At 44.3% G+C, this 23,108-nt stretch overlaps 2 protein-coding genes across 2 annotated transcripts in view; one reads left to right on the top strand and one right to left on the bottom strand.

Moving 5' to 3' along the window:
- Nucleotides 1–1,888: 1,888 nt before the first annotated feature.
- SDF2 (stromal cell derived factor 2) lies at nucleotides 1,889–10,235 on the bottom strand. Its single transcript, XM_032615884.1, has 3 exons — nucleotides 9,901–10,235; nucleotides 5,937–6,133; nucleotides 1,889–2,806 (listed from the first exon to the last, which is right to left on the bottom strand). Exons 1-3 carry the CDS (start codon nucleotides 10,049–10,051, stop codon nucleotides 2,519–2,521), a joined length of 636 nt encoding a protein of 211 aa, XP_032471775.1. The 5' UTR covers nucleotides 10,052–10,235; the 3' UTR covers nucleotides 1,889–2,518.
- A 191-nt stretch (nucleotides 10,236–10,426) lies between these two features.
- The window catches only part of SUPT6H (SPT6 homolog, histone chaperone and transcription elongation factor), a 31,487-nt gene continuing 18,805 nt past the window's right edge, over nucleotides 10,427–23,108 (top strand). Inside the window, 8 exon segments of the mRNA XM_032615885.1 lie at nucleotides 10,427–10,575; nucleotides 19,097–19,238; nucleotides 20,018–20,176; nucleotides 20,275–20,351; nucleotides 20,681–20,873; nucleotides 21,113–21,197; nucleotides 22,028–22,301; nucleotides 22,775–22,876. Coding sequence (XP_032471776.1) covers nucleotides 19,130–19,238; nucleotides 20,018–20,176; nucleotides 20,275–20,351; nucleotides 20,681–20,873; nucleotides 21,113–21,197; nucleotides 22,028–22,301; nucleotides 22,775–22,876 — 999 coding nt within the window. The 5' untranslated portion in view covers nucleotides 10,427–10,575; nucleotides 19,097–19,129.

Here is a 23,108-nt window from a genome sequence, read left to right as displayed (position 1 = left end):
GAGAGCCACGGGGAGCGATGGGGAGCGGCCCTCAAGCGGACTGACACACAGGCCCCGCCCCCGGGCGCACCCTTCGGGACCCGGAAAAGGGAACCTGGGGTTTGCCAGTGACCTGGGCCTGAGCCCGCTGCCTGGCTGGCAGTGGACTTGGCTGGGTCGTTTGGGCCACGGAGAGTTCCACTTTCAAAGCAGTTTCCCGGAGTATATTGTCTGCTTGGCCACCTAGGGCTCAAGCTGAGGCTACTGCGGAAGTTATACCCTTGGGTCACACGAAGTAATCATGTCTTATTCGAGTCTTGTCTGAACATCATTAAGGAGGAAACCAAGCGGTAATTAAAAGGCCTCAAAAATCCCACCTCATTCCATCCACAAAGGAATGAGTTGCACCATTCTGGACCCTTCATTGCAGTTTTCAGTTTCTACTGTGAATAGCACAATCCAGGCACTGGGCCAGGGGGTATTACAGAAGTAAAGAATATTGTTCTTGCTCTTCAGCAACAAATTATCTAGGAAGCAAACATAATTATATGAAATAGAGAATTCAGGACCAACTTTATTTTGCCTATTTCCTTCTCTGTGAAGTCATTGGACAAAGATCCCTTCCAACCCTAGTACAGTGATGTTAATACAGTATAAGCTAAAAGAATTCTTTAGCTTCAGATTCTTTGACATACTTATTTCAAAATAAGTACTTCATATCCCTTTGCTCTGACATCCTAATCTCCATAAACATCCTTCAGGATTTCTCTTGGAGACTTTTTTCACTTCTTCAGATAAAGCACCATTTCAGCTTTCGCCTAGGTTACCCAAAGTTGCTTTTACCCCTCCAACTGGTTTCCTTCCTCATCTAAGCCTTATTGGTCATTTCACGAAATCTTCCCAAGGGCTCCACCACTGTTTTTTTCAAGTTTGTACTTATCTCTCGGGCGCTATAGTTCCGCCATCCACCTTGTAATCTGCAGCTTCAAGGTATGTTCTGTCTGTGAACCTTCAGAGAAGGCCCAACAACTGAGTAAAAACTCTGACCAAGCCACGAAGGGGTACTTGCAACACAACTCCCTACTCTCATTCATGTTGTGAAAGCTGATCCCTTTACTCAGCTGTTTCTATCACTTCCTTTCTTTCTCCCCAGACTGTTAACCACCCTACTCCCAACTATCTCAATGGCATGAAATGTTGATCTTATCACTTGTCTACTTATTTCTGGAGAGCTCTCAATGGAGCAATACAACTGAAGTGCAAAAAGAGGGAAGAAGGCAGAGATGGAGCTCAACTAGTTCCTGGTCTCAGCTTACTGAGACAAGCCCTTGTAAAAGAGATCAAGTCTTTTAATGTTACAGGTCACGTCTGGCACAGACCTGGTACCCCCAAATGTTCAACATTAACTCCCTAAAGCAAGTAAGGAAAAAATCCAGAAGTTTCTAAAAATAAAAAGACCTGCTAGTCACTGAAATTCCAGCAGATGACAAACACTTCTGTTCACCACTACCATCCTTGAAGGACAGAGAAGCAAACTTCCTGGAACTGCCAAGCAGAGGAAAGGAAGAAGTGAGATGAGTAGAGGACAAAAGCTTTCTAATCCCCTTTTCAGAGAGAGATATCTACATTTGTCCAAAAAGTACAGTTATCTCCCAAGAACTAAACACAGTTGTACTGCAGTAAAAAAATGAATTCCTGTCTTCAAATTATTTACTAGCTTTAAGAATTCAGGCGGTTACTCAACTTTTCTGTTCTGCATTGGTAAAATCGTAGTATATACCTGGTAACATATCTGTGAAGATTAAATGAGGTAAGATCTATAATATGGTGCCTAGTATTTAGCAAGCAGTAAATAAATGTTGGTTCCACTTTCCACCCCTACCCTTTTTTCTCAAGTACAGTTAACATATCCAAAGTAAAACATTTTATTGGCTATTTATTAAGGGTCTATAGCCATAATTAGTCAAAAAACTAATAAAGATGAGGTGCTGAGGGAGAAGTGAAAGTAAAGATAGAAAAAGTGGGATGCAAGTAAGGCTTTCAAAAGGGCCCACACCAAAGGTTCCCATCATCTCAAAAGAGTGTTAGCAATGACTCTTAGGACTCAAGGATTAATCAGATTATGACATAGCATGCCTAATAAATGACAATACAGTGACTAACAGTGAAATTTTTTTTATCATTCTGGAGAAAGTGGGAGAAAAGTCACACACATTAATAATCCATGATGCCAAGATTCTGAGGAATAAAAACTTCCCAGCTAGGAGGGATGCCTCCCTCAGTTTTTGTTTTATTAATATGAATAAAAAGCATCTGCTCCTTCACCAACAAGTCTTGTACTCAGAAATAACTGACCCAAGTCTGGGAGAACAACCAATTCAAGTGTGAAGGGCTGAGGCTTCCAAACACATCCACTGTTTCCTATCATGCATCTTCATCTCAGTGGTGACATGGTCACCTGTGGCAGGGATCCAAAGGGTGAAGGAGCAGCAGATGTCTATGAACACTGTGTGGTGACAGTGGCTCACAGCCTCCAGACTCATAGCTCTGTGTGATGGCCTTCTGCCTTCAACAACTCACTGGGCTTCATGAAGATGCCTTCCATGGCTTTCCAGTAATTGTTCTGGCTTGGCTGGGCCATGCCATGCACCTCTTTTTGCCCACTGATGGGTCGACCATATTGTTCTCCTGTGACAGACAGCAGAACCTCAGTGGAAGAATGCTTGAACCGCACCTCACCATCCCTCACCCAGTAGGGCCCATTACAGAGCACTGTCCAGTCATCCAGATAGTCGCCTTCACCTTCCTCACCAAAAGCACTCACTTCCTGGAAGACACAGATAGGTAGCGACATTAGTATAGCTGACACATAGGCCTGAAAAGGGGAGGGAGGCAATGGGAATAAAACTAAGACTATCCAAAAGTGATAAATAAGAGGCTTTCCAGTGTTGTTTAAAAATAAATAAAATAAAATAAAATAAAACTGTGGAAAAAAGATAAAAAGACACCAAAGACATGAAATCACTTGCCATAAGATTATGGTCCAAACGTTTACTTTGCAAATACTCCTATATTTGCCTTATATTTTCTATTATAGTCTTAAAATACTTTACCTTTTGCTATTTGACTTTAAATATTCCTGCCTCATTCCCTTAACTAGACATTAAGTGACGTGGTGAGAAACACAAGTTGGAAAGGGGATGGGCTCTGGAAACAGGCAAACCTTGAATGTCAGCTTTGTCCCTTCCTGTGTAACTCCTTTGGGCTTTCATTTTCTCCTCTATAAAATGATGACAATAATACCTTACAAAATAATTGTGAAAATTAAATAAAATAATAAATATTAATTGAGCAGAGTATAGCAGATTCTATCTTCCACTCGTATTCTAATCCCATTCCCCATAAGGCCAAAAATTCAGAGTTTCTATCACAATTTTAAAAGTAACTGATTATTTCAGACATACATAATTTTTTTTTAATTGAAGTATAATTGACCTACAACACTATGTTAGTTCCAGGTGCACAACACAGTGACTCAATATTTCTATACATTACAAAATGACCACTACCAGACACATACAATTTAAATATACACTAAGAGCTATAAAATTTTAGATGATAAAAATCAGTCATTTGGAAATAAAGTCTGTAAGACTAAAGGCAAAAGAAACTGCACATAATTAACAATTCTACTACTAATACTTGTATACTGGAACTGAACAAGTAAGTAACTGGATGACAGTGTTAGCAGCCTGGTGTCTCACTGTTAGAATGGGAATTCACAAATAAGCAAAGGGAGGAGGCTAAAATGGTCTATGTGGCAATGGATTAGAATTGGAGGCATCAGTAAGAACTCATGTTTAACTTAATATAGATATAGATCGTTACATATGTGAACACTTACAATAAATATGAGTATATACACGTACATACATATATTTCTTTGCTCTGTCAGGTGAGAGGGCCTAAAAGAAACAAAACCCCCTAGCAACAAGCTCATGAAAGGCCTAGATCTTGGTTTAAGAATACCCTTTTCCAATAAAAAGAAGCAGGACTCCATAGGCAAATAGCTGATTCTAGGACTGGGGCAAGAAATATACAAGATGAGCCCGGAATATCTTTTACTGCCAGAAAGCAAGGAAGTGTTAAAACATAGCCACACACATACACAATGATGGGAGCAGGTCAAATGGACACAGGAGACAACTGAAAGAGCTCCCAACAGCCAAAGTTGGAAAAATGTGAGCAACATAATGAAGACAGTGATACTGGATTATAACTCAACGTATAAAATAAATATCCAGGAGTCCATACCAATGAAAATAAATGACTGAATAGAGAAAAGACAAATCTTCCATGCAGAAGAATTCCAAATAAATTATGTAACTATTCTACCCTAAAGGAAGAGGAGCATAACTCCCAACTCAAGTATGAGCTGTGCACAGTGACTTCCTTCCAAAGAGTACAGTATGTAAAGGGGAAAAATGAAAAGAATAACTTTACAAGAGAAACCTGAAAAACACTACTTCAGCCAGGTAATCAATATCAACAATCATAAGATACTATGTACCCTTTATAGATGGGATGAAAATGGCACCTCTGTGGTCTTCCTCCCCAAAACCTTTATAAATCCAGTTTAATCATAAGAAAAAGATCAGACAAATTCCAACAGAGGAGCGTCCTATAATATACTTGACTAGCACTCCTCAAAACTATCAATGTCAGGACTTCCCTGGTGGCACAGTGGTTAGGAATCCACCTGCCAATGCAGGGTACATGGGTTCAAGTCCTGGTCCAGGAAGATCCGACGTGCCACGGAGCAACTAAGCTGTGCACCACAACCACTAAGCCTGCGCTCTAGAGCCCGCGAGCCACAACTACTGAGCCTGCGTGCCGCAACTACTAAAGCCTATGCACCTAGAGCCCGTGCTCCACAACAAGAGAAGCCACCGCAATAAACAGCCTGCGCACCGCAACGAAGAATAGCCGCCACTCACCGCAACTAGAGAAAGCATGCATGCAGCAACGAAGACCCAACGCAGCCAAAAATGAATAAATAGATAAATTTATAAAAAATAAACTATCAGGGCTTCCCTGGTGGCGCAGTGGTTGAGAGTACACCTGCCGATGCAGGGGACACTGGTTCATGCCCCGGTCCAGGAAGATCCCACGTGCCGCGGAGCGGCTGGGCCTGTGAGCCATGGCCACTGAGCCTGCGCGTCCGGAGCCTGTGCTCCGCAACGGGAGAGGCCACAACAGTGAGAGGCCCGCGTACCGCCAAAAAAATAAAAAATAAACTATCAAGGTCAACAAAAACAAGGAGAATCTGAGAAACTGTCACAGCCAAGAGGAGTCTAAGGAGACGACTAAATGTGATGTGGATGGGATCCTGGAACAGAAAAAAGACAGTAGGTAAAAACTAAGGAAATCAGAATGAACTATAGACTTTAGTTGATAACAACGTATCACTATTGCTTTATTAACTGTAGCAAATTTACCATACTAATGTTAAGATGTTAATAGGGAAAAATATGTACAGAGGGGGAGTGGGAGGGAAGCAGTCATTAAAGGATCCACATCCTTCAGAAGTTCAAGGCTTAAAAAAAATGGCACAATACCTAATTCATTTTCCTAATGTGGTTAGTTGGCATCATTAAAAAATAATTTTTATCGCAAGTTTGGAAAACACTGGGTTTCTTTATTGTAAGATTTATCAAGATAACTTATGATACACTAACATATACCTATTCTCTCTTTCCTCATTTCTTGATTTGATCTAAATGTAGAGTCTCCATTTTGACCAGAAACAACTTCCTTCACACTTATGAGACAGAGGCAATTCTTCAGGTCTGCACAAAAGAGAAGATCTATACCTGGAAGAGAAAGGGCTAAGAACCAAGATATCAAACAACTCAACTGAGTAATGAGCAGCAATGACCCACAGGATGCCATCTCACCTGGTTTCCAGAAAGAGGTGAGGTGAAGTGGTGACTGTGGAGGTTTCGGCCAGTGTTGACATGTGTCAGCCGGATGGGCTGACCACATCTGATGGGGGTTCCCCTCTCACACACTGTGGCCGTCTTCCCCCGTATCCTCCAGTAACTATTGCTGTCATCCACAGAGGTTACACCTGTCACTGACTGCTGCCCACTACCTGCAGTCAAAAAGAAAAAGAAAAGAGGGTGAGCTCAACCTGACCCCTCTCTTTCCTATGGCTAATAATGTGCCCTGTGTCATAAAATAGGTTTTGGGGTTGGGAAGAAAATCCCATGCTTCATATTTTTTTCTTCTATGACATTAAAATATATATGAAGAATGCTAAATGTATTTATATAGTATTAGTTATTATATGACAAACTATGTTTAAGAGTGTACCATATCAGGGCTTCCCTGGTAGCACAGTGGTTAAGAATCCAATCCGCCTGTCAATGCCGGGGACATGTGTTTGAGCCCTGGTCCGGGAAGATCCCACATGCCGTGGAGCAACTAAGCCCGTGTACCACAGCTACTGAGCCTGTGCTCTAGAGCCCGCGAGCCACAACTACTGAGACTGCGTGCCACAACTACTGAAGCCTACGCACCTAGAGCCTGTGCTCCACGACAAGAGAAGTCACCGCAATGAGAAACCCGCGCACTGCAATGAACAGTAGCCCCCGTTCACCGCAACTAGAGAAAGCCCGCACACAGCAATGAAGACCCACCCAATGCAGCCAAAAATAAATTAATTAAAAATAAAATAAAATGACACCGTTTTTTGCTGTCAACTTTAATCCAACAAGCCATTACAGCTCTCCAATTCCTGTAAGTGATATATCCAACATATTACAAAAGTTTTTTTTTTTAATTTACAATTTCAACATTTTTTTTTTTTTAATTTGGCTGCATTGGGTCTTTGTTGCTGTGCACGGGCTTTCTCTAGTTGTGGTGAGCTGGGGCTACTCTTCATTGCAGTGCGCAGGCTTCTCACTGCGGTGGCTTCTCTTGTTACGGAGCACAAGCTCTAGGTGCGCAGGCTCAGTAGTTGTGGCACACGGGCTTAGTTGCTCCGCGGCATGCAGGATCTTCCTGGACCAGGGCTCGAACCCGTGTCCCCTGCATTGGCAGGAGGATTCTTAACCACTGCACCACCAGGGAAGTCCCACAGAAGTATTCTTAAGTCATCTAAATGTGGTTCATACTACTTACAAATGGTGCGATTTTGCAGGTTACAAGGTACTAGGTTAAACATGTAGCTACAGGCTTGAAAAAAAGTGGAAATATACAAATAATAATTGCTAACCAGCTAATGTGTACTTGAGCAATTACTGAGTATCAGACACAAACCCAGGCTTTTTACTTGAATATTCTTAATTGATACCTTCATCTACTCTCTGAGGTAGCTATTATTATTATCACCCCCATTTTACACTGGAGTGTTAAAAAGACTGAATAGTATGCCCAAGATCACATAATCTTAAGAGACAATGCAGGGTTTGAACCTAAGTGGGCCAACTCTAGAACTCACACTCTTAACCACTCTACTACCTGGCCTCCTACAAAGCTTTATTTTCTGTGAAGTCCCCCTAAACAGGCCACTCATATAAACTCAAGGGATATTCTCTTCCCTAGGCCTCATTCACTACTCAATTCTTTGAAGGCACTCCATATTTCCCAGACACTTTCTTCAGTCACTCTTGCCTATTCCTCCTAGCTTTCCCTTCAGTCCCCTGGCCCTGCCTGACCACAAACTTTTGATGACACTTCCCTTTTACCACTTAACATAACTGCGTTGTACCAGTTATCTGGGTGAATGTTTATGACTAAACTACCAGTTTCTCTCTCTTGTTTCTTCTACTCAATGATTTTGTTATATCTTAAAAAAAAAAAAAGGCTAACCAACCCTCCCTCCTCACTTCTGGTTACTGCCTTACAGTTCTCTTGGTCCTCACTTCCATGCCTCACTAAATCATGGTCTACACTTTCTGTCTCCTACTTTTCACTTTCTATTCAACCCTCCCCTTCCTTTCCCATTCTTCAACTTTAGGATTACCCAGAGTTCCATCCTTGGCCCTTATACATTCTTAAATACTGGTTGGGGATCAAGACAGAAGCATTTACAAGTGCTTCAACAAGTTTTTCAAGTGATTCAAATTGACACCAGATTGCAAACCACAGTTCACCCTGGGCAATTTCATTTACTCTCCCCACATCTTCAACCACCACCCAGACAATGATGTTGTACTTAACTCTGTATCTCAGGCTCAGCACAGATCTCTCTCTGAGCTCCAGACTGAACCTGGTCCTCAAATCTGGATGCCCATCAGAAGCACCTGAAGAGATTTTTAAACCTATAGATTTCTACTGGCAGCCTTTCTCCACCCACATTCTGATTCAGTAGATCCAAAATAGGAAACTAGATCAAATTAAAATATAATAAGTCTGACACATAGTAAGTATTCACTGAATGGCCGCTAGGATTATTTTACTTTATTTTTGGATGCGTTGGGTCTTCGTTGCTGCGCGCGGGCTTTCTCTAGTTGCAGCGAGTGGGGACTACTCTTCGTTGCGGTGTGCGGGATTCTCATTGCGGTGGCTTCTCTTGTTGCGGAGCACAGGCTCTAGGCGCGCGGGCTTCAGTAGCTGTGACACGTGGGCTCAGTAGTAGTGGCTCACGGGCTCTAGAGCGCAGGTTCAGTAGTTGTGGCGCACGGGCTTAGTTGCTCCGCGGCATGTGGGATCTTCCCGGACCAGGGCTCGAACCCGTGTCCCCTGCATTGGCAGGCGGATTCTTAACCACTGCGCCACCAGGGAAGCCCACCGCTAGGATTATTAAGACGTCCCAACAATGACAATTCAGTTCCTCTCCTAGTCTACCTGGCCAGACAGGTTTTGGGTATCATAAACCACAGACCAGTCTCCATCATCAGTTATCTAAGACAGAAATCTAGCAGTCATCTTAGATGTCTCTCACATCTCACTACCTGAACTTTTTTCCTCTCCTTTCTGTCTGTTTTCATTTTCTTGTAACTTGCTCACTGGCTCACTACTGTATTTCCTGTATCTAGAACAATATTAGACACGCAGTAGATTCCTTAAATCTATACTAATCCACAAATAATTGCTGAATTATAAATGAACCCACAAGCTAAGCATTTTAGTTTCATATGTTAAAAAGCCCCCTAAACAGTTTCCTCTCCAATTCCAGTGAGTGCTTCAGTTCTTATTTACAAAAAGGATAAGGTCTGAGTGAAAAGAGGCCAAAGGAAAAGAGTTGAAGAGCAAGTGTAAGATGGAAAAGAGCTAGAACAGAGGGTTATAATCAAAGAATGAGGTCTTGGAAGACTTCAGAAATAACAGCACTTACTGTAATTTTCTACATGTCTGTCTCTCCTGGAAGAGAGAGATGGAAAAGAGATGGAAAAGATGGAAAAGAGCTAGAACAGAGGGTTATAATCAAAGAATGAGGTCTTGTTAGACTTCAGAAATAACAGCACTTACTGTTATTTTCTACATGTCTGTCTCTCCTGCACTGAGTAGTACCAGCCTGCAGTAACTGAAAGCAGACTTTGACCCTGGACAGATGTGGATCGAACTCCATCACTGTCATTCACTAGCTGCCAAGGTTTTGAGTATGCGATTTATTTGAGTCTGTTTCCTCACCTGTAAAATGAGGATAATAATAGTCTATGCGTCGTAGGAATGTTGTAAGTCTTAAAGCAAATATGTAATGTGCCTGGCACGAAGCTCACCACATAGAAACTAAGATTACGATTAAGATGCTTAAGGACCACTCAACTCTCGGACTCTCCGCCTCCAGACCTCAAGAACCTCCCCCGGGCTCCACTAACCTTCCCAGACCACACCCCTCAGAGTTTCTCTAGGCCCCGCCCCCTCCGGAGCCTACCAGGCCTTCCCAGCCCACCCGAACCCGGGTGGCCGTACCTGACCCGTAGCGCACGTCGTGTGAGTGCAGTCGCACGTTGTGGCGCGTATTGAGCAGCTTCACCACAGAACCGCATGTAACGACAGCCAGACTGGACGATCCCACAGCACTCCACAAACCCCCGAACAACAGCAGCGACACCACAGCCATCCTGTCTGTAGCGCGGAACCCCAATCTTCGAAGAAAACTCGGCCCCTCCCCGGAACCGGAAGCCGCGGGTGGAACCACAGAGAGGACGGAAAGGAGCTCTAGTCTGGTCTTTATGGTTCCTTTGGCTAGAGCGGCCTGAGGAACAGGCTAGGTCTGGTTGCTTCCGACCTCCTCGTTCAGCTTATTCTGTTCCGGGGGCCCTATGACAGTTGCCTTCCTGAACTGCTTCGGCCAGCCCAGCCCAGCTACCCCCATCCCTTCCTCCCCACCCTACCCCCGCCCCCGGCGAAGCCCGGAGACTGGGCTGGGAGAAGAGAGCAAGAACTGGTCAGCCCACTCCCAGTGACAGGGGGCCGGAAGTGACGTAGTACGTTGACGCAGCAGCAGCAGCGGCGGCGGCGGCGGCTGTGGTGGCGGAGGAACCGTGCGGTGGGTCCGTACTATCTTTTTCCAGTCTCGGTTCAAGGACTCCATTTTCCTCGTTGGGGGCTTAGCGCACCGGAGAAGCGACGGGCCTCAGGCAGGTAAAGTTTGGACTGGAAAGCGTGTTCCTCGAATGGGTCAGGTGGGGAGCCAGGCTCCTAGGGCCTGGTCCCGTAAGGGACGAGGCACTGGGGAGCCGTATGCGGGAAGAAGGGGGCCTCCGGCCTTCCCTGCTCTATGAGAGAGAAGGGGGAAGAAAGCGGGGTAGTTGCTCAGAGTCTCAAGGCTTTTCCCAACCCTCTGCCACCCAGAACCCATGAATTGGGTGGCCTGTTGTGTCAACAGGCTTCCTGGGATGCCGTCCTTCTCTCGCAGCTTCTGAAAACTGGGCCGCGCGATAGGGTTTGGAATGGAAGGGACCTGGGGCTTCCGAGTCAGGATCAGGTGATCGAATTGTTTGTCCTGCGGATGTGAAACCTACGGAGCTTCCAGCAACTCGGCCATCAGGCTAGAGCGCGATGCCAAATTCCGTCTTTTTCCATATTGTTGAATAATATAATTAGAACTTTTTGTAGATGGCTACATTCATCAAACGCTTACCACACACATGAGAATGGGCTATTAAGACAAAACCTTTATATTCTTCCAGTTTCTGCCTTTCTCTCCAGGGACTCTGTTGAACCAGCTGGAGCGGTTCATTTCCCGTGTTTGTTACAAGTACTTACTTTTCTGTTAGAGGAGGCCTCAGCTCTCTTAAAGTACTTCACTGTAATATCAGAAGTAGCAAGGGAGTATTAAGTTACACTGCTGTTATTAACGAACATGGAGAGTGTAAAGAATTTTGAATTTCATTTCTTGGGACAAAAAAAGCTTTGTTCGATCTTTTTTAGTTTAACTGTTTATATGAAAATTACTGATTTTTAAGTCTTATGTATTGATTACAAAAGTATGATTGCTCCCCCATCAACTGTGAATTTAGAGCCTTTTTGCATGACTTGTGTTCCTCCAACCAGTACAAGTCTGAAACATCTGAAAGCTTATTTAGTTGGTTTGGGCAGCTACTAGATCAGATTAGCATGGTATTGCTACTCCCGAAGAGATTTAAATCTCATCCTGGGATTAGTCACATCGGAAAGTGGTGCAGTCACATCTTACAGTTGATTTCCTTCAGAGTTTAATCCTGGGTTTTCAGCATGCTTCCTTCAGATGACCCAGTCCTGTGGCTTTAATAACCATCTGAAAGTTGGCAACTCCTGAGTTTAAGTCTCTAGCCCAGCCTTCTCTCCTCTATGTTTAAGAATCACACAGAATGCCTATTTAACAGCTCCATTTGGATGTCTCTTAGACATCCCAAACCTGACATAAGAAAAAGAAAATTTTGGTTTTTCCCATCATCCCAAACCTGGTCTTCCCTACATTACTAAGTGGTACTCTCATCCACATGCTTACCAAAGCCAGACCTCTGAAATCATCTTGGATTCTTTTTTACTATCCACACCCCCCTCACACCCCCGCCAAGTCTTTCATTAAGTCCTGTCATTTCTACCTGCAAAATATATTTCAAATCTCTCTTCTATTCTCCATCTCCACTGCTGCTACCCCGTTCCAAGCCACCAGCATCTTTTGCCCAAGCAACCACAATAGTATCTTCAGTTTTCTCTGCTTCCACCCAGAACCCCTCCCAGTCCATTTTCCACATTAGCAGGATCAGGTCAGGTCAGATCATGTCATTTCCTTTTCCAGTGGCTTTCCGTGACCTTCGCAGCCTGACTTGAGCAGGCCCCTTCTCCCACTCGCATTCTGCTGCCTTCACCATTCTTTGGTCACACTGGCCATAGGACGTTGCCTACAGTATGCCAAGTTCTTGCCCACCTTTTCAGCTAGGAACCTCCTCCCCTGGCTCTGCATACCACAGCCTGCCCATTCTTGACCTCTTGGCCTAAACTAACCCTCTCAAAGGTAAGGGTGTTTACTTCCTTCCTAGCACTTACAGCAAGCTTTATTTTATTTGTTTGTGGTTTGTCTCCTAGCAAACTACAGAATACAGGTATCCTAGGGGCAGGGAGTTTGTCTTGTATGTGCCTGGTGTGTAGTAGGCACTCATTAAATAAATATTTATTTAATTAACAAGTAAATTACTAAGTCAGTTCTTGGTTTAAAACCCTGTAGGGGCTTCCCAGCATCTTTCAGATAGAATCCAAAATCCTTAAGTTGTCCTATCAAGATCCTTGTGGCCTCACCTCTAACTCCTCATGAACCCTCTCTCCAGTCAAACTGACCCTCACTGTTCCTGCTACAGCATATTCTGGGCCTTGCGCTGGGAGCACTTTTCTCCAACAACACCACTTCTTGAACCATCTCCAAAGAAGCCAGCTCCTCCACTTAGTTAATTCTGCCTCACTATTTAAGGTCTTTATTTAAAGTCACTTTCTCAAAACCAGGTTAGAACCCTCTATTACAGGCTCCCATGGTACCTTTGCCATCAGTTTTTTTTTCTTTTAACATTTATTTAATAATTTTTAAAATTTTATTTTGGGCTACGTTGGGACTTTGTTGCTGTGCACGGGCCTTTCTCTAGTTGCGGCAAGCGCAGGCTTCTTATTGTGTTGGCTCCTCTTGTTGCAGAGCATGGGCTCTAGGCGCGCACGGGCTCAGTAGCTGTGGCTCGGGGGCTCTAGAGCGCAGGCTCAGTAGTTGTGGCGCACAGGCTTAATTGCTCCATGGTATGTGGATCTTCCTGGACCAGGGCTTGAACCCGTGTCCCCTGCATTGGCAGGTGGATTCTTAACCACTGCATCAGGGAAGCCCATGCCATCAATTCTTTAAAGACCTTCTGTACTTCTAGATCAGGGGTTACTAAACTAAGAAATTAGGCCACTCCCATTCATTTACATACTGTCTATGTCTGTTTTTGTACTACAATGGCAGATCAGCCCCTCTGTGCTAGAGCAGGAACTGTCTGCTCCCCCAGTGTGTGTTGCACAAGGCTCAGTAACTGTTGCAGGGATACTGAATCTGGTTGCATATTTTAGTTGTTCCTGCACCTCGTTTGCCCTTTCCTTGTCCCCCAAGGAAACATGGAAAGAAAAGAAAAAACTAATATTTTTAAATTACTTATTATGTTAACCGTTAACAATAGTGCTTTTTATGCCCAGGCATTGAAAAGATTCTTGAAAACATTCTAAGACTGTTATTTCTTATAAATACAGTGTGCGTGTTAAAATGGTTATAGGTATAATTAACATTTTCTGTATTCTAACATCTTGACTTGATGTGATTAGGATTCTTCATAACAGAGTTCTGAATCCCAAATTTAAAAGAACTTGTCTTGAGTGGACTCTGAATACTTTTGTTTATTAAACTCTTAGGTTTTTATATTCCAAGTTGGGTAGTCATTTGTGAACACCTTTGGAGTAGTCCTAGGCTCTTGCTCATCAAATGCAGAATGTCTTATAGTTTAAACTCCACACCAGACTTCTAGGGCTATTCTCCAGATCACTAGGCCCTATCAGACCTCTAAGCCTTTGCTCATGTTCGGGCTTCAGTAGTTGTGGCACACAGACTCAGCAGTTGTGGCTCGCAGGCTCTAGAGCACAGGCTCAGTAGTTGTGGCGCACGGGCTTAGTTGCTCCGCGGCATGTGGGATCTTCCCGGACCAGGGCTCGAACCTGTGTCCCCTGCATTGGCAGGCGGATTCTTAACCACTGCACCACCAGGGAAGCCCCTGTCGTAACTTTATTTACAAGTTTTTTGTGAGATGAATATGAACACTAGGGTCAAAAGCATGTTTTACTTATTTTTATATACCCAAGTCCCAGCACAGAGCTTTACCCTAAAAATACAAAACTGTAAACGTTAATTGAAGCTGCCAGTGGAGGGAATTAACAGACATCTCTTTTTGCTCTGGTCTCCTTTTAATTGCCTCCTACATCATCTTGTTCAAAGGGAGGGACTGTGGAGGGCCTCCCCTGTGGCAATCTGATCCCAGCTCCATTCCTCTTCCAGAGAATATCATGGTAACCGCCAGCCTGTCCCTTTGAGCCACATCTTGTACTGCAGCTGTGCTTCCGCCTGGAGAAACCTTCTCCTTTCACCACCCCACTCCCCTTCTGGATCTATTTCAGTAGCAAATTTAACTTACAATCTGAATATGGGGAAAATTCAAGAGCATAAGTCCTAAATACAAAATACAAATGACATCAGGCTCAGATATCATATATTAATGATAATCACATACTAATAAATAGTGTTTTTGTTCTGGAATAGTTGCTGTTTGCCAACCTCAGCCTGCAGTGCTGCTGCAGCACCCTCTGCACATCTAGCTCCCCCAAGTTGCAGCAAATCAGGATTGCTTCTTGCACAATCTATTTTAACTAGAAGTCTTGGCAATGAGTTAGATCAGAGGCATTCCCCAGCTATAGCACAGCATGTACTTCATTGCTAACCTAGGGAATGGGACGAAAGCTGCATGCAGCACAGAGCACCAGCTGCCCGCAGAACAGAATAAAGCTGTGCTTTCATCAGGTAGGCTGTCTGTTTCTCTCTGCTAAGTAGGCTGTAGGGCATCTGGTCTGGAGGAGCTGGCATTTAGTGTGAAGATGTTGAGGCCTTACAAGACTGAATTTGTGGGTCTGATAGCCTATAATTAAAGCAAGCTATCTGTGGGGGCTGCTGTACCCAAATCTATCTTTAATGACTTAGTTCAGGGCTGAAAGACAGCAGTATTAAAATTAGAGCACCACATTTAATCGGCAGAAGTTTTAGATATTCACTTTTGGCTGTACTCGGGCTGAACGACCTTAAGGATACAGATCTTGGCGGGGAAAGGGCATCAGTCTAACCCAAGGCTTCCTGTATCACCACCCTGTGGGACCTATGCAATGGTGTAGTATAGTGGCTCTCAAACTTTTTGATCTCAGGACCCCTTTATACTCAAAGATAATTTAAGATTCCAAAGACATTTTGTTAATGTGAGTTATATCTATTGATGTTTGAGATTTATACGTATAGATGTTAACCAGATTAGAAATTAAAATTAATTTCTAAACTAAATTAATAATGACTAAATAAATAGATGAATGTTAATTCATTTTAACATAATAATAAGCCTGTTTGCAATATACAAGTATATCAAATCAACACATTATAGACCTTAACCTTACACAATGTTATATGCCAATTACAGTTGACCCTTGGATAACACAGGGTTGATGTGCTGACCCACCTCTCTTGCCCTCACAATCCCATACGGCTATCTCTGCCTCAAAAACAAAGGAATTGATGAATGACTCACCCAAGGGCAGGAAGCTGAAACAATTTGGATAGAATCAAAACTCAAACCCTGGGCTTCCCTGGTGGCACAGTTGTTGAGAGTCCGGCTGCCGCTGCAGGGGACACGGGTTTGTGCCCCGGTCCGGGAAGATCCCGCATGCCGCGGAGCAGCTGGGCCCACGAGCCATGGCCGCTGAGCCTGCGCATCCGGAGCCTGTGCTCTGCAACGGGAGAGACCACAACAGTGAGAGGCCCGCGTACGGCAAAAAAAAAAAAAAAAACTCAAACCCTGATTCTTTTGATTCCACATATTGTGATCTCTAATCAAACACAGACAGTTTCCCACATTTAATTTAAAGATCTGTAAAATGAAAATACAGATACTACTATATTTACTGGGTAAAAAATCCGTATATAAGTGGACCCACGCAGTTCAAACCCATGTTGTTCAAGGGTCAGTTGTACATGAATAAAGCTGAGAAAAAAAGTAAGCCCACTACATTTTAGCATAAATAACACATTTTATGAAAAACAAGTATAATCTTCAAAATAAAAAACGTAGTAAGAACAGTGACGTTGTTTGGGTTTTGTTTTTGGTTTTGGGGGCTTTTTTGGTTTGTTTTGGGGTTTGGGTTTTTGGAGGGGGGGTTGTTTTTGTTTGGGGTTTGGGTTGTTTTGTTTTGTTTTGTTTTTGGCAAATCCTTTTAATGTCTGCCTTAATAGAGGAATGCTGGATTCTCCTACCTGCTTCTGCATTCAGTCTGTTGTGATACTACATGTCTGTTGTATAACCTCTGGAAAACTCCACTGTACACTCATGAGAGAAAGGAGGGGGTGATCCCTGGACCACACTTTGAGAACTACTGATGTGATAGAAACAACTGTTTCTGTGGAGTCAGACAGATCTTAACTCAGATCTCACCTCTTGCAGTTGACAGTTGTGTCGCCTTGAACAAGTGACTTAATCTCTGAGTCTATTTCCTCCTTTGCTGAATGGAGAGAGAAGTGTGCTGTAACTCCTAGGACAATGTAGGGGTTAATTATTAAGTGTCTGGAACTTGGTAGGTGTGCAAAAAATATTCCTCAGGGCACATTTTTTTTAATTGCGTAAAGTACCCAGGAAAGGCCTATATTAGTTTTGGGTGGGTTTTGTGGGTTTGTTCATTTTCCAATTCTCTTCCTGTGTCTGCTCTACATACATGTCAAAATACATAAAATTATTTTAAGGTCCTTATTTGGCCCTCTACTAGACATCAGCTCCTTGAGAACATACAGTTCTGTTTCTCTGCAAATCCCCAGCTCCCTAGCAGAGTGTTTGTACTTGGTAGGCATTCAGTACAGTTTGAAAAGAATGGCATCTGAAACCTCAGCCTAAAATTGAACATAAGACCATGTCATTGACCCTCCCTTTCCACCAGAACTTAGTACCTTCAGTTTTATTTCCTTGAGCTCAGTTAATCTTAACTGGTTATGGTATCAGTTGATATCAGTAAGGGTAATTTTCAGGAGAATTAGAGCCACAGAACTTAAGCCTCCTTCTAGAGCTTAGACCACTTGAGGTAGCTATTAGCCACCCTCCTCCCTCTCCAGTTCCACTGCCATCTTTAACTGGGAAGACATGAAACAATAAGTAATCTATTTAACGGATACTTAGCAGTTTCTATTTTGTATAGAGCACCTAGTGGGAAACAGCTTATCTGGTACAGAATAAAGTACCACGTAATGCCTCTTATATTGCCGTTTATGTTTTCATGGTTTTTATTAGCCCTTCAATTGGATATCATCTTTGCCTTCCAGAAGCTTATAGTGTAAGTGGAGAAAATGGACATATGCAGTGGACCGTAATGGACATATGCAGTGGACCTTAATTCAGGACATGAGGAGTGGTGCTGAGTTGATCAGCAGCCAGCTTCAGGATTCCAGAATGGAATCTTGATGCTATGATTTGTATGATCAGTGCTGTGTTTTTTTTGCTTTGTTTTGTTTTTTATATTTTTGGGTGCGTGGGGTCTTCGTTGCTGTGTGCGGGCTTTCTCTAATTGCGGCGAGTGGGGGATACTCTTCATTGCGGTGCGCGGGCTTCTCATTGCAGTGGCTTCTCTTGTTGCGGAGCACGGGCTCTAGGCGTGCAGGCTTCAGTAGTTGTGGTACATGGGCTCAGTAGTTGTGGCTCGCGGGCTCTAGAGTGCAGGCTCGGTAGCTGTGGCACACGGGCTTAGTTGCTCCGCGGCATGTGGGATCTTCCCGGACCAGGGCTCGAACCTGTGTCCCCTGCGTTGGCAGGCAGATTCTTAACCACTGCACCACTAGGGAAGTCCCAGTGCTGTGTTTTAAAGCCCAGGAAACTCCATGTCATGGTTTTGTGGTTCTCCACTGCCATTTCCAGACTTTGGATGCATCTGACAGCTGGAAAGTAGAAGACAAAGTTGGGATTGGTTGGTACAAAATTACAGAATGCTGAGGGAAATTATGCCCAGGATTTAAATTTAAACTCAGTTAGCATTTTTTGAAATAGTAGACTAGGTTCCTTCTCCTATGTCATGTAATATTCTTAACTATCCTGCGAGGTAGGTAGTGCTGTTGCCATTTTCCAGATGAAGAAATTGATATTCAGGCACGTTCAATGATATGCTTAAGTTTATATACCTAGTAGGTGGTGGGGCCAGGATTTGATCTCTACTCTTAGGCCCAGCAGTTTTTGTATTTAGGTATGTTGCATTTAATTTGTAGGCCATGGAAGTCTCTTTCAAAGTGTTTTTTGTATTTTTGGTTTTTTGGTTTTTGTTTTGCTGGGGAGGTAAATGGTCACAATAGAGTTGTGGTTCTGATGTTTCTGAAGAGGCCCCTTCTCTACCCGAATGCTCCCAACCACTACTCACACAAGTGGGCTCAACTTCATGAAACGTTGTTTAATCTGTCGAAAAGGATTTTCCTTTTGATAGTGTATATGAAAGTTCCTGTCATTAAGTTGGCATTTAGTTATTATTTCCCAAACTTATGAGTGAGTCATATAAACTCACTACACTGTATCCCTACCTATATAATTATTCCTACACTGATTTCTTCGTCTGCCTATTTCTGTCCCCAGATGGTAAGTGCAGTAAAACTCTTTGGACAAGCAAGATGGTATATACAGAGCAGTCCAGTATAATTGCTTTTTTTAAGGTACACACGAGAGGGGCAATTGTGAGAGGAATGGATAATGGAAGAGATGGAGCCATCTGATTCTTACTCTCTCCTCCCAGGTAGAAATGATTGGGCAGATCAGTGGCACGTAACTGAATGCTTTTTGTGGAAATGTTTAAAGGTCCTCTGTCTCATTTTTTATCCCCAACTCCTTTCCTTCCCTAGTCATCTTCAGGCAGGCCGTGAGAAGCTGCAGCAATGTCTGATTTTGTGGAAAGCGAGGCCGAGGAGTCAGAGGAAGAGTACAATGATGAAGGCGAGGTGGTGCCCCGGGTCACCAAGAAATTTGTAGAAGAGGAGGATGACGGTGAGGAAGCCCCAGCCTCAAGCTTCTCCCCAGTATTGCTAAGCTTTGGATAGTTGGATTCTTGCTGATGAGAGGCTCAGGCTGAGCACAGAAGTTATCACACATGAGGTACCAGCTTGAGAATTTTCAGTCATTCATAGAAAATATTTACTGAACATCTGTCTGCTGTATGCCAGGCACTGTACCTAGAACTAGGAATACAACATAAAGTCCCAGCTATCGTAGAGCTTATATTAGTGGGAGGGGACAGACAGTAAACCAATAAATAAATACATAGGTAATGTTTCGCTCTTTTAGAGACTTAGCAGTGTTGGTATTTATGTACCCACTTTCCAAGTTCTCTGTCCAAATGCAACCATTAGGATCATCAGCAGAGTGGAACCATGAAATGGCTCTAGAGACAGAAAGGAAAATGCAAGCTTCATGAAAAGCACTATGGATGAAAGAAGGAATATAGCTACTGAGTTTATAAACTGAGAGGAAAACAAAGGTTACTGGTGGCTGTAAAGCCTCTAGTAATGATTTTAACAAGCCAAAGCAATTAGGAAGCTCATCTTGCCTAAATACAGATGGTGAATGTGGAAAAGAGATATTCTTTTCCAGAAGCTGCTCTAAGTCAGTGGTCATGTTTTTTGTATCTTTAGATGAGGCAGAAGAGTTAACATGGCATCCGGGTCATTAGGTTCAGAGCAGATGAGAAATAACAGTTAAGCAGGTGGCCCTGCCCCAGCCCCAGCCTATTTCCCAAACTGCATGCCTCAAACATGTATGTTTTCCAGATGAGGAGGAGGAGGAGGAGAACCTGGATGATCAGGATGAACAAGGAAACCTGAAAGGCTTTATCAATGACGATGACGATGAAGATGAAGGGGAGGAGGATGAGGGTAGTGACTCTGGTGATTCAGAAGATGATGTTGGCCACAAGAAGAGAAAACGCAGTGAGTAGCCTCTCCTTAGGTCAGGTGAGGATGGGGTGGAAGTCATAGTGGAGAAGGGACCTCCCCATCACCATGGGCAACCACTCTGTCTTCTCTAGCATCTTTTGACGACCGCTTGGAGGATGATGATTTTGATCTCATTGAGGAGAATTTGGGTGTCAAAGTCAAAAGAGGAGTAAGTGCCCTTTTTGTCTCTGTCCTTGGGGGTGAAGGAAGAAGCCCTTGAAATTCAGTGACTCTGGGGGGAGGAGGCACATCCAGAACAGTTTGGGGAATGTCAGCGGGGAGAAAGTGGCTCAGTATCACTGTGCTGTGGAGCCAGTGCTGGGTGCCTGGTAAAGGCTTGTCAGAGTTTCAAGGGTGGGCCTTGGGGCGTACTTGATGTGTTCTTTCCCATCTCCCTTGTCAGTATAGCTGGGCTGGGAAAATAGGAGTGAGACTGGAGAGCAGGGATCCTTATGCCAGTTCCCTCAGACCCTGACGAGGCAGGTTTTCCACCCCTAGCAAAAATACCGACGTGTCAAAAAAATGTCAGATGATGAGGACGATGACGAAGAGGAATATGGCAAGGAGGAACATGAAAAAGAAGCTATTGCAGAGGAGATCTTTCAGGATGGGGAAGGGGAAGAAGGGCAGGAGGCCGTGGAGGCCCCCATGGCTCCTCCAGAGGAGGAGGAAGAAGATGATGAAGAGTCAGGTATGTGGCATTAGGCAGGGAAGCCAGGTTGGGGCGGGGTGTTGGGATTTCCTACCCCGAACAATAGAATGGGAGACCATTGTTCAGCTACTGGCCCCCAGCATTTGACACAAAGAAGTTCCTTTTCAGGAACCTGTCTCCTCTTCTCCTCACCAACCACTCCTACAGTAGGAACTAAAGCCATTCAGTCCTGGCTCATCCCCTGCCTCTGGGCACTAACCTTTCCCTTCCCTATCCAGACATTGATGACTTCATTGTGGATGACGATGGACAACCACTGAAAAAACCTAAGTGGCGGAAAAAGCTTCCTGGATACACTGATGCGTGAGTGGGGTCTGGTGCGAGGTGGTGATAAGGGCATCTGAGTGGACCCGGGCAGGAAGGAGGAGGTCAGAGGCCTCTGCTAAAAATGGAAGTCAGCTCTCAGCATTTTGCTTCCCTGCCCGTAATATCCTTTACCAGGCAGTGATGTCGGGCTGTTTCTAGAAGCTCTGATAGCTCTCTCAGCATTCAAGGGCCGTGGTGGGATGAAGGTGGAGGCACACACAGGCAAGGATCCAGCCTCTCTCTTCCATCTGCAGCTCCACGTTCATTTGTTTATTTATTAGTCTTCTAAATATAATTTTGTTAGAAGAAAGCTTTCGCCCTGAGGGAATACTATAATGTCTTAGCAGAACATGTGAAACCATGTGCCCTGTTGCTGTTTGATCCTTGTCACTAGCACGTGCCAAAGATGGGCTTTTTAATCTCAATAAATAATAGTTTCCCCGGGCTTCCTTGGTGGCGCAGTGGTTGAGAGTCCGCCTGCCGATGCAGGGGACACGGGTTCGTGCCCCGGTCCGGGAAGATCCCACATGCTGCAGAGCAGCTGGGCCCGTGAGCCATGGCCGCTGAGCCTGCGCGTCCGGAGCCTGTGCTCCTCAACGGGAGAGGCCACAACGGAGAGAGGCCCGCGCACCGCAAAAAAAAAAAAAAAAAGTTTCCCCAGAAATATCCCCCAGCTAAGCCTTTCCTCCGCAGTGAATATGCTTTTTTTGTTTACATTTCTCTTAACCTTTTTAGTCCCCTTGGGGTAGGTACAGGATCTCTGCAGGGGCTGCATTTGTCTCCTCTCACTGGAATCTGGGCCAACTGCCTTTTGCTCTCACCCACAGGGCCCTGCAAGAAGCCCAGGAGATTTTTGGTGTGGACTTTGACTATGACGAATTTGAGAAATATAATGAGTATGATGAAGAACTGGAGGAAGAGTATGAGTATGAGGACGATGAGGCTGAGGGCGAGATCCGAGTGCGCCCCAAGAAGACCACCAAGAAACGTGTGAGCCGCAGGAGCATCTTTGAGATGTATGAGCCCAGTGAGCTGGAAAGCAGCCACCTCACAGATCAGGACAATGAAATCCGAGCTACTGACCTGCCTGAGAGGTTCCAGGTAAGGAAGCACCAGTGTCTGTCCTGCTGAACTGTCATCAACTGCCCTGAGCCTCCTTGGTACAAGAGTTATAGCAGAGAAACAATCTAGCAACAATCTTAACAACAACGGTATATAGGGGAACTTCCCTGGCGGTCCACTGGTTAAGACTCCATGCTTCCACTGCAGGGGGCGCGGGTTCAATCCTCATTGGGGCAGCGCAGCCAAAAAACACCAAAAATGGTATACAGGAAGTCGGCTTTGAACCCCATCTGACCAGGCGTACGGGAAGTCTAGCTCAACATAGACTCTCCAGTGGCTTATGGTTTCTTGAGCAAATACACGACATGCCTACTTCTTGCCAGACAACACTCTTCCGGGTACTAGAAACGTGTGCCTCTGGAGCACATGTTTTTGTCCAGAAGTAGTGCATGTTTTTGCTACGTGAGATACAAGATAAAGTCAGTCTCATGCTGATGCCTTATCCCCTGCAGCTCCGTTCCATCTCCGTCAAGGGGGCTGAAGATGATGAACTGGAAGAAGAGGCTGACTGGATCTATAGGAATGCCTTTGCCACACCAACCATTTCTCTGCAGGTACCCAAAAAAGGATGCTATATTTTGACATGAACCAGAAGCTACTTCATTAGGATGAGGAGCTGCTTCTCCCCTGCTCCAAACATCTGTGGGCTTAGTATAGAATAGCATGTGTGTGCGGGTATGTGAGGGAAATTTTTCTAGATTTAATCTGAGAAGGTCATCCTGTGACAAGAAGCAGTTTTGTGTGTGGTAAGACAGAGCAAGTAATGGTGTCATTGCTGTTTCTTTT

The sequence above is a fragment of the Phocoena sinus genome, chromosome 20, assembly GCF_008692025.1.
Source record: "Phocoena sinus isolate mPhoSin1 chromosome 20, mPhoSin1.pri, whole genome shotgun sequence".
Lineage (NCBI taxonomy): Eukaryota > Metazoa > Chordata > Mammalia > Artiodactyla > Phocoenidae > Phocoena > Phocoena sinus.
Note: the sequence above shows the minus strand (reverse complement) of the source record. Positions and strands in the feature narration are given on the sequence as shown.